General features: G+C 30.2%; 1 protein-coding gene across 1 annotated transcript; it reads left to right on the top strand.

The window, feature by feature from the left end:
• The first annotated feature begins 6,265 nt into the window (after positions 1–6,265).
• Positions 6,266–10,197, top strand: LOC100796262 (phospholipase A1 PLIP1, chloroplastic). Its single transcript, XM_003529846.5, has 5 exons — positions 6,266–7,087; positions 7,478–7,990; positions 8,618–8,677; positions 8,800–9,216; positions 9,587–10,197. Exons 1-5 carry the CDS (start codon positions 6,413–6,415, stop codon positions 9,932–9,934), a joined length of 2,013 nt encoding a protein of 670 aa, XP_003529894.1. The 5' UTR covers positions 6,266–6,412; the 3' UTR covers positions 9,935–10,197.
• Positions 10,198–11,294: the final 1,097 nt, after the last annotated feature.

The raw sequence follows: 11,294 nt of genomic DNA, 5'->3' as shown, positions 1-11,294 counted from the left end.
TCTTGAAGTATAATGATGAAACAATAATAAAATTATCGTAAATAGAATAATGGTTAAAATTAACAATATAATATAAAAATATTCAAATAATAATAATAAAGTAAAATAAAATAAACCTGTTATCTATCATTATTAATATCTGATGTAATAAAAGAGTCAAAAAATAAAACCATACCTTAAGAATGAATGAAAGAAGAAGAAAAAAATATAATTAAATGCTATCTTATGTAGAAAGGAGTAAAAAAAAATAACAAATATTTTAAGAACAAAAGAAGAATAAAATGTAAAAGTTAGAAATTAATATTTTTAAAAACGATATTTAAACATATTAAAAAGCACTATAGACTACTAAAAAATCATTTACCAAATACTTTTAATAAAATTAAATAAACTTTTCAATTAATAAAAAAATAAAAAGTAGCTAACATAGCATTTCAAACATACTCATACTCTCCCTGTAGACCACACGTTTTGTATCTCAGAAGAGAATCATTGTCACCTGCAAATAAATTAGGACCATATCCATAATGGTCCACGATCAACTACCCTTCCCACAACTCCAACTTTCAACGCTCAACTATGAAGATTAATTGCTTTGCTATTATTTCAAACTTTAGTTTTTGGGTTAATAATTTGGCCCAACCTTTTGCTAACCTCTCTGTCTATGTTAGGTGGACATGCACCAATAGAAATTCAGAGTTAACCAAATTGTTACACATAATGAAACTATGTTTCCACTCAAATAATGCTCCTGATAAGACCCAATAAAGAATTTAGCGTTGTATAAGTTACATGATTTTATAATAGTATATGGCAAAAGATGTATCCAACTATGAACTGCCAAGTGTTCCAACAAAAGCATAGCATAATCCATTGCTATCTATGCAGAGGAGAAAACAGAGAGCAATTTCTCTCATGTAAAGGATATCTGACGTAATCCCATTGGACAATTCAAGTTTCTTTTGTTTACGACAAAATAATGATAACATTATACACTTTGATGAATTTAATGGCTAAAAAATTTGTATCACACAAATTATTCGTACTAGACCACTGTGCGTGCGCCATATTTCATATCTTTTTTAAGAGCAATTTCTTGTGTGATGCTTTCATCTTTGATGTACTTGTAGTATATTAATTGGAATGATGATGATATATATAATATTACATCAATGCTTATTATTATTTTTTTCTTTTTTATTATTTATTGTAAAAAAATTTCTTCTCTAAGTGTTACCAAACATAACAGGAAAAAGGGAAACATATTTCACTTATAAATATTATTATTATTATTATTATTATTATTATTATTATTGCAAAATCTGATTTTAGTAGAATGATTTCATCTGGGGCAGGGCCAAACTGGACTGAAAGGATGTCCTGAAAATAGGAAATTTACGAAGAAAACAAAGTTTGTGTAATGTCCTTATTGTATCGACCAAAGACATTCTAATGATCAAACTATAAGTGATGAGCGTTAATTGAAACAATAATAATTGATTTAGTTCCTCTAAGTATATATATACATATTACTTCTATAAAAAATGTGTGTGTATATATATATATATATGGAAATTTAATTCTTTTATTCGTTGATATAAAGCCTAACAGGAAATTTAGTACAATCTAGCACGGAACTCTAATGAAAAGTTATGAGAAATGTTAATTCAGGTTGTTGAGCAGTGACTTCATCCATATAGTCCAAATTTGCATTTCGGGTTTTTTAGGTTTTAATTAGATTCATTCGTCTATACCTTAGCAAGAGTAAATAAAAGAATGAAAAGGAAAGTAATGCATGCAGCCAAACTCATGCATGTGAGTATACAAAGAAATTCAAATTGCCTTTGTCAAATTCCCTATCAACCTTTTTGGATTAACATCAAAGGTTTTATCCTTGGCGAATAAGGTTTAATTTGTATTGAAGTGATAACCAATTAAATCTACTTTTTACCATAGACCTATTAGAGAAAAAGACAAGGGGTAAAAGGGTGGGAAGATCGACCAATAATTTATCAACAAATTTATATAGGGACCCGTTAGAAATAAGTGTTTGGTACGAACTCAAATCCTTATCTTAACTGCAAATGATTGTTGGACCACTTCCTATTTTATGCTTTAATTGCATAAAGTTAATCAATATTTACAAGATATTTAAGGCATGTAACAGTATAGTCACATCAAATAAAAGAAGTTTCAAAGGTGTTTGCTTTTGATAGGATCATTTTGAAAAATCCGTAATCAATTATATCATAGATCTCATGATAGCATAGAGGAAATTTAGCTCTTATTTTGAACTCTTTAGGGCACATACTTAGCTATCAATGGTAATTCTTGTGGAGATTCCAAGCGTGCCGTGAATTTTTTGTTTTCTCCTATTGCCGTTTGAAAAGAAAAAAAATCTACTAGAACAACCTAACAGCTTTAGAGGGTATATTAGTACTTTGGTTAACTAGCTTTCGGTTGGATTTATCCAAAGTAGGTGCTTATAACTTTTAAGAGAGATATTGTTTGTCTTTTACAATAAATATGAGTCAACAGAAGAAAAAAAAGTTGGTTGTAACAAAATATTTGACTGAAGATAATGTATAGACTAAAAAGCTTAATTATAGAATCTTTGGGATAAGTGAATATGGCACTAGACTGGCTCTGACTTGAGAAAACTAAAATTTTTGCGTAATGTTCAAGTGTGTGGTATATATAATTGGAGTTTCTATGGTCCTAAAATGTCGAACCATTGAGGTGTATAGGCTGTTGGTTGGTGGCCAAACCATTGTTTATGGATAACTTTTTTATTTTAAATAAATAAAAAAAGTGATAAAATATCCCACAACTTTTGAGTTTAAAGTCATAAATTATTTTATAATTTTTATTTTTTTTTATCTAAAATCTTTAAAAAATTACAACTTCTTAATTTTTTTAAATGGCATTGAAGTCATAAATTTTATATATATATATATATATATATATATATATATATATATATATATATATTATAGAAGTCGTAAATTATATACAATTTTAAAGTCATAAATAATTTTATTTAATATTTAATATTTATATATATTATTTTTATTTAATGTTTTCCATATTTTTTATATTATTTTATTTAATATATTTTTTTGCTTTTTTATATTTTATTTAATATTTTTTATATTTTTTCCTAATGTTAAGAATTTTTTTCCTAATTGTAAGACATTCCAACAACTTGACTTTAAAGTCGTATATATAGGCACATCTTCATTTTATTAGTGTTTCATTTATAAAAAATATACTAAATAAAATAATATAAAAATATAGAAAATATTAAATAAAAATATAACAAAATATAAAAATATTAATTTAAATAAAAAATATATACAATTTTAAAGTCATAAATTTTATCAAAAATATAAAAAATATGACTTCATTTATAAAAAAATAAGAAGTATAAGAGAAAAAAAAAACAAGTCATAAAATGATTTAGTTATCGTACAACTTATTTCTTTTTAGATATTTATTTAAAATTTACTTCCATTTAATCATTTTAAAAAAATACTCCTAAACAGTCATTTCACCATTGATTGGTATATATTTTCACAGCTAAAAATGTGAGACTTATCTTTTGATCACGATAATAATAAAGCAATGTATAAAGTCTTTTTTTTAGAGATAACCTTATTTGATTTCTTAAATTATATAGAATTGATAACCAATTATTATTAGATAAATCTTTATATATAAAAATAAGATAGTTTGGGGGCACTCTCTTTTGATTAAATTGAAGGTAATTTTGTAATTTATATTTAAAAGAAATTTAATTAAAATATATGACAGTATAAAGATTTTTAATTCATGAATGATCATATTATCTATAACTATTATGATGATATATAATAGTTATAGATAATAAAAAAATTTAATTCATGAATGACAGTATAAAGATTTTTAATTCATGAATGATCATATTATTTATAACTATTATGATGATATATAATAGTTATAGATAATATCCACTTTTCGTTTCCATATTTTTTGAATTATTTTTTCCATTAATTAACATTATAAATTATAGTACCATTTATTTGCATCTTGTCTTCCTAACATGTTAGAATTAACTTACTGTGTGTGTTTGGTTTATGTTAAGAGACATCCAAACTATCATTGAATTGAAAGTTATGAATTTTTACTTTTCACACATGTGTATAAGAATATGTGTTTGTTCAACTTAAAGTTAAACCAAACACAGTAGTGAGAGTTGGAGTAATTCAGTTCTTGTTATGCACAAAACATTTTATCATTGAATCTTTTATTATGGTCTACTATTAGCATGGAATCATGGAGTTAGGAACATTATTTGTGAATCTGACTCCAAGTTAGCAGTCAAAATATGGGCCTTCAGTATACCCGAGGCATTCCTCGTCCAATCAGTCCAATGGTGTTGCAAATAAAAAATAACTTAGGATTGGGCCCATTAAAAACTCCATCAATGATCAAATCACAATCCAATTCATTGTAATGAGTCAACCATGCAAATGACGCAATAACTTAATGCACCTCTTTTTTGCTTGGTACATCCTCAAAATTCATAATATTCTCTTTTTACCCTTTTTCTCCTCGGCAAACCCAGTTGCTTTTCCCCAAACCTCCATGACCACCACAACCAACCTCCATCCATCAACCCAACACCATTGTCACACCCAAGCATTCGTATTACATATTACTTAATCCATAATATATTTGTATGTATTACGAATTTCTCAATCTGTAATACACACAAATGTATTATGGATTACTCAATTCGTAACTATATGAGAGTGGTGTGGCATGGAGGTTCATGGGTCATAGTGATACACATGGTGATGGTGGATGGTGACATTGCGGTGGGTTTGGTGTGGTGTGGAGTTTACGGTGGTGGTTTTTGAGTGCTTCAGTGGTGTTGGGTGGTTGGTTGCAGTGGTCATGGAGGTTTGAGGGAGAGGCAACTAAGTTTGCTTTGTAGAGGAAGGGTAAGAAGGGAATATTAGAAATTTTGGAGGTGCACTAAGTCAAAATGAGGTGCATTAAGTAATTTCATACAAATGATAGGATCTATGCGGTGCAAATAGTTGACCAAATTAACAAATGCCTTTTCTTTTTCAAGTTCGTGCTGGAAATGATGACCAAATTCCCTCCTCTCCCCTCCTTGTGTTTATGAACTGAATCAGGTACTAAATAGTATTAAAATAAATGTGTAGGTAAAAAAATAACTTGAAATTTTTTTAAATTGAAAACTTTTTAAACGTGAGTAAAGAAAAATAACTAGTCCAACAAAATATCACTACTATTAAAAAGTAGGAATACAATGTTTCTCACTTGATGTAAAAGGATCTCTTAATCACATCCAACAAAAATGATTTGTCATATCTATCGGTTTTCACTAAGTCTGATAAAAATATGATCTTGAAGAGTATTATATGAATTTTCATCACGGCTCTTTTGTCTTTGATGAATAGGATGATCCAACTCCTCACTATAAAAAAGATGTAATTTTTTTTTTCAAAGTAATGAATGATAAATTAAATTTATAGCTCCTCACATCTCTTTAGACATTAATAAAATTACTTGAATGCGAAGTTTATTTTTTAATTATTGAGATGAGAAATATTATCAATATGTTTATTATTGATTGAAATTTGTTAGAAATAACAAAATTATGTGTTTAATTCTTTATTTAATAAACTTTATTCATATTTTTATAATTTTAATAAATCTTAATCAAGAGTAAAAAGTGTGTTGAAAAATTATTAAGTGTGTGAATTAGGCGGTTCCAATAAAAAGTAGTCTTTTATTTAAGTCCTAAGTATCAAATAAATGTTAAATAATCGTATGAAAAACTTTGACGATCATAATGATTCTACTTAGTTTGAATAGAATTATCTCATGTGAAGAATATATGTGTTCCCTACAAAAAAGGAAGTGTGTTAGAGAAGAAAATGTGTTATGGAGAAAGTATGTTTATATGTCAGAATGTCACACTCTTGAAGTCACTCAATGTCTATTGGATCAAAGTTAGTTAATGCCCCACGCAATGGTTTTAATCGTCGTTGTTTTTCTCTAAACGTGGTCCCGAATGAAACCATGTCTTGGGTTTGGCATTGACACACACACAAACAACAAAGGGTGTTTTTTCTGTCCATACTTTGATGTAGGAGTTACTTGCTTTAATAGGTAAACTAATTTAACTACGAAATGTTTGAAACATCTTTAAGTAGGTTCTCGTTGAAAACAGGAAACGATTCTAATACGTTTTCTTGCAAAATCAATATCAACACATTAAACTATAGTCTCAAGAACCAAACTTAAAAAACATCAAAGCTTAGAGCTATGATGATCCATGTGTTACAAAGACAAGTGCAGTGAAGAATCTTGCATACTTACATAGAAGTTACAAGTCATGGCCTATTCTGCAGTTTCAGTTCCCATCTCTATAACTTCGTCTGCAACGATGGACATCACAAAAGAGAATAAATTTCTTCTCCATTCACTCTCCAACAAAGGCTTATTATGCAAACATTCAACAAGTGTAAGGTCTTACTCTACTAGCAATAACTGCATCCAAGCCACATCAATGCAACCAAAGCATAAAAGCAGGAACTCCATAATAGTATTTCCACTTCAACTTTCAGTTTCCATTCTTCCAAATCCACTTCGCTCCTTCTTATTTGACACAGAAACGAGGAGGGAAATGAACATGGGGCAGAAGGGTATCAATAATATTAAGGAAAACATGGTGGAAAGCAGTGAAGAAGTGATGATAAATAGAGCTCGCTGGGTTCAGAGATTAACGGGAATTAAGAGATACTGGAGAAGAAAAGTACCTAAAGAGAGCATGGAAACAGATATAATATGCAAACACAACACGAATAGTGAGTGTGATTGTGATGAAGATGACAGTGTTTGTGTGGCAGGTTATGAAGAAGGAGATGAAAAAGAGGAAAATGGACAAGAAGTGGCATGTGATCGTGACTCATTCTCAAAGTTTCTGGTCCCGGTTCCTTGGCCTGATACCAAACTATTCTCTAAGCTGGCTTTCCTGTGCAGCATGGCTTATGTCATACCACAAATCAAGGTATGCAGAGAATGGTAGGATATTTTATCAACTATTTGTCAATGTTTGTAGATTTAAGGGGCGTTTGATTTCTATTTTCAATAGCTGGTTTTAGTTTTTAAAATGCAACTAAATAAGGTCGCTCATATAGCTGCAAGAGGGCAGTACAAGGCACAAAATAGAGTGTATAATTGAAGGAGAAGTTGAACAAGATGAGAGAACATCTATCAGTTGTTTCTGTTTTTTGGTTTTTAAAACACTTGTCTGGGAAACAATTTTCAAAACTTAATATATTTTGGTTGAGAATTTGATTGTTGAGTAGTGTGGAGTTTTTAAAACAATATTTCTCCATATATATAGATGATCTAAAAAAGAGACACACAAAAGTAACCCCTGCCAGATAATTTGTAGGCTAAGGACTTGGGGAGAAACTATGGTCTTGAATTCGTAACATCATCTTTGGAAAAGAAAGGTGATGTGACTAAGATAAAAGCAAAACTTGATCAGGACTCCATTTGTGTGCCTATGGATGCCTCAGACTCAGCAGCCTCTCAAGATGATTCAGAGAAAGAGAAAGGTGATGATAATGAACAGAAGCATCAAATCAAGCTTGCCTATGATATTACTGCCTCAGCTGCTTCTTATGTCCAATCACGCACTAAGGACCTTCTGTCTCTTGCTTCGAAGTCAAAGAAGCATAGTGGCAATGGGGATTTCAGTGGAAGAGAAGACTCTCCATATGAGGAGGCTGATGAAACACCACCGGTTTACAAGTCAAAGTATGGAGTTAATGCTGCAGCATTAACAATGACTGTTGTGGCTGCAGCAGGAACAGCAGTGGACCTTCAGTCACTTCGTTCATCATCTTGTGAATGGTTTGTTTGTGATGATCCCGACACACACACTCGATGCTTTGCCATTCAGGTAAAACTACCCTACACAATGTCACGAACCAACAATCTTAAAATTAGCTTTTAGATGAAGAAGATGCATGAATGGTTTTATGTTATACCTCTAAGTTGTAGAGGCTTTGATACCATGACTTGAACCAATGATCAAGGTTTTAAATTGAAATCGCAATTTAGTCTCATTCTTTGATATTGTGGGAAATTGCGGACAAATGTTGCCAATACAGCCACAATTGCGGTTGCAAACACCCCAAAACCTTGACGTTGCAGCCAAAAGTTCTTTAAAACCTCGCTAACAATCTCAAAAACTTGAGTTGTTAGGTGTAGACACATTAATGGTTTTATATTTCACCTCTAACATGAAGTTCCATCAAACTGCACACGTAAACACATTCACTTTAGGTGTTTGCTGAATCCTAGCATATCTATAAGGTTTGAATTGCAATTTGTTTTATATGTTATTAGAGATATGATCGGTTAGGAGTTAATTAGTAGAGAATTACTAGTTTGTTGCCTATATAAAGGCCCTATGTAATCCCTTTGTACTCAACCCTTTCTCATTATCAATACAATCCATTTTCAGTTTATCACACTTTTTCCAATTCTCTTAGGCCTGAACCATGTTTACTAACATATGTTGCAGGGATCATATTCCGTGGCATCTTGGAAAGCAAACCTCTACTTTGAGCCTACTACATTTGAGGTAAGAATCATTCTTATGTTAAGGAGAGACCTTCATTCATTGTGTACATTCAAGTTTCAAATGTTAATAACTTGATTTAGTAAGAAAATTACCAAAAGTCCTCTATATCTATTCTTTTATAGGGCACGGATGTACTTGTTCACAGGGGAATATATGAAGCTGCCAAGGGAATATATGAGCAATTCATGCCAGAAATAATGGACCATTTGAAGAAATATGGGGATAGTGCTAAGCTCCAATTCACTGGCCATTCCCTAGGGGGTAGTCTCTCAATTTTGGTCTATTTGATGCTACTGACTAGGAAGGTTGTCAGTCCCTCAACTCTTCTGCCAGTAGTGACTTTTGGTTCTCCATTTGTGTTATGTGGAGGCCAAAAATTACTCAATGAGCTTGGCCTGGATGAGAGCTACATTCAATGTGTAATAATGCATAGAGATATTGTTCCCAGGATCTTCTCATGCAGTTTTCCTAACCATGTTATAACTGTCCTTAAGCGCTTAAATGGGTCATTTGTGTCACATCCTTGTCTTGTAAAAAATGTAAGCATCATTAGTCTGTCAATTCTTCTATATCTCTCATGACAAACTTGCATTCATATGTCATTTTCCTGGCAAGGTTCATAATGCATATTTGCATGCCCTTAGGGTAGAACTTGAGCTTGATTGTGGAACAAAAACTAGAAACTCATAGTAAATCAACAGTGTAAATGAAGTACAACTGTTAGATTTTCTTAAGAACATACACTGATATGGTAAAAAGATTGCATTGCCGTATAATTTTTAAGATAATTATCATAAAAATTAACAAACTTATTATACATAATAATTTGTTATTAGATGACAATATAAATTCTATTTACATGATCAGTGCATTGACTATTTTCTCTTTTCTTAATTATTTGTTTTGCAGAAGCTATTGTACTCACCATTGGGTAAAATATTCATTCTCCAACCAGATGAGAAAACATCTCCTCCACATCCTTTACTCCCATTAGGAAGTGGCTTTTATGCTGTAGACAGTAGCAGATGTGGATACTCTCCAAATGTTCTCAGAGCCTTCTTCAATCAACCACACCCTATTGAAACACTAAGCAATCCAAAAGCATATGGCTCAGATGGCACAGTTTTAAGAGACCATGATTGTAACAACTATCTAAAAGCAGTCAATGGAGTTTTTGGACAACATTCAAAGATTGTTGTCAGGACAGGGAGATCAAAGCAGCCACGAAAAACATTTAAGAAAAAGATGAGAAAATAACGTTGTGGTCAACTTTTTATTTTCATGATAGAAAAAATGTAAAAATCCCTTTTATTCATAAGAAAAGAAAAGGGTAAAAATCAGTTTGGAAGTCCATTTATGTCTAGGAAATTATAGAAACTTAATTTCGCATCATAGTAGTACAGTTCACGTGCCTTCAGTGAATTGCGCAAACTTAATAATTTTTCAGTATTTATTTTTCTCTTTTGTAAAAGAAATCAAAAGATGAAATTTTTAACTTTGAAATGAAATAAATGAATAAAAGAAAGTAAGTAGTTATTTGCTTGACCTAAATATATCGACTCTGGTGTATTTCTTGATGCAATGAAAAGGTTAAAGTCATGTTATTCTATGAAATTTTTTATGAATTGATTGATTTAATAATAAAAATATAATTAAAAATAAAATGATTTTGTTTTAAAACACCCGTTCTGATTAAAAATGCAAATTTTGAATCACCTGATGCGGATTGAATCACAGAATTAACAAGTTAATATATCATAGTTAAATTATGGTATTTAATTAATTCACTATTTAAGCTGATACTTGTGGTGCATGATGCCATATGGAGCCACTAGCAAGACTGATACAAAGTTTGTGTCTATAGAGTTTCAAGTGCATTTAATGTATAGTAGGAATTGAATTTTTATTGGTAAGGTTTAGAAAATTTAAATACTTACTAGATGAAGCTTATTTATTTAAATGAATGCATTTAAAGTTATTTTTGTTTCAACTTTTAAGATAACTTATTTATTATATAGTTGGTGATAATAAATAGATAAGATAATTAGTGAAAAAGATACACATAAAAAAAGAGAATGTGTGAGAAAAGAAATTTTGAAATAAAGTTATTTTGATAAGAGAAAAGTTTTCTTGTATGGGAGTGTTATCATTTCTTGAAATGATTGCATAAAGTACTCAGATTTTTCATAGTAATACACTATTTAGAATGAATTATAATATTGTAATCATTTTTGTGATAAAAAAATACTTTAAAAATAATTACGTGTACCTAGGTAAGAGGTGTCAAACTATATTGTTTTGTTATTATTTGTGCTACTGTTACTTATTTATTTTTGTTGTGTTAGATGAGGACGTATTTGATACCTGCGAGATGCAAAGTATTGCGGAAATGAGTTGCAGAAAGCCTTAATCTTGGTATTATTACCTTGCTGTATTATTACTTACACATGTAGTTTTATTAATCATATATAAATGTTAATTACAGAAAAAAAAATCATATTATTTGATCAATGACAAAAGGTATGTAGTTTTGTTCCATCCTACTTAATATTTGGTTCTGTAACCGTGATGATGGCTTTGGAACTATGATTTTGGCCTTGTGTTATGTAGTATTCTG

Source organism: Glycine max, chromosome 7 (assembly GCF_000004515.6).
Source record: "Glycine max cultivar Williams 82 chromosome 7, Glycine_max_v4.0, whole genome shotgun sequence".
In the NCBI taxonomy this organism is placed as follows: domain Eukaryota; kingdom Viridiplantae; phylum Streptophyta; class Magnoliopsida; order Fabales; family Fabaceae; genus Glycine; species Glycine max.
The sequence above is the reverse complement of the archived record's forward strand: the minus strand, read 5'-3'. Positions and strand labels throughout refer to the sequence as shown.

What these genes read in the sequence shown, in the direction of transcription:
- LOC100796262 (XM_003529846.5), top strand. Translation starts at nt 6,413, where the DNA reads ATGGCCTATTCTGCAGTTTCAGTTCCCATCTCTATAACTTCGTCTGCA. An exon ending in CTCGATGCTTTGCCATTCAG is followed by an intron (nt 7,991 to 8,617) that starts GTAAAACTACCC and finishes CATATGTTGCAG; the next exon opens with GGATCATATTCCGTGGCATC. An exon ending in TTGAGCCTACTACATTTGAG is followed by an intron (nt 8,678 to 8,799) that starts GTAAGAATCATT and finishes ATTCTTTTATAG; the next exon opens with GGCACGGATGTACTTGTTCA.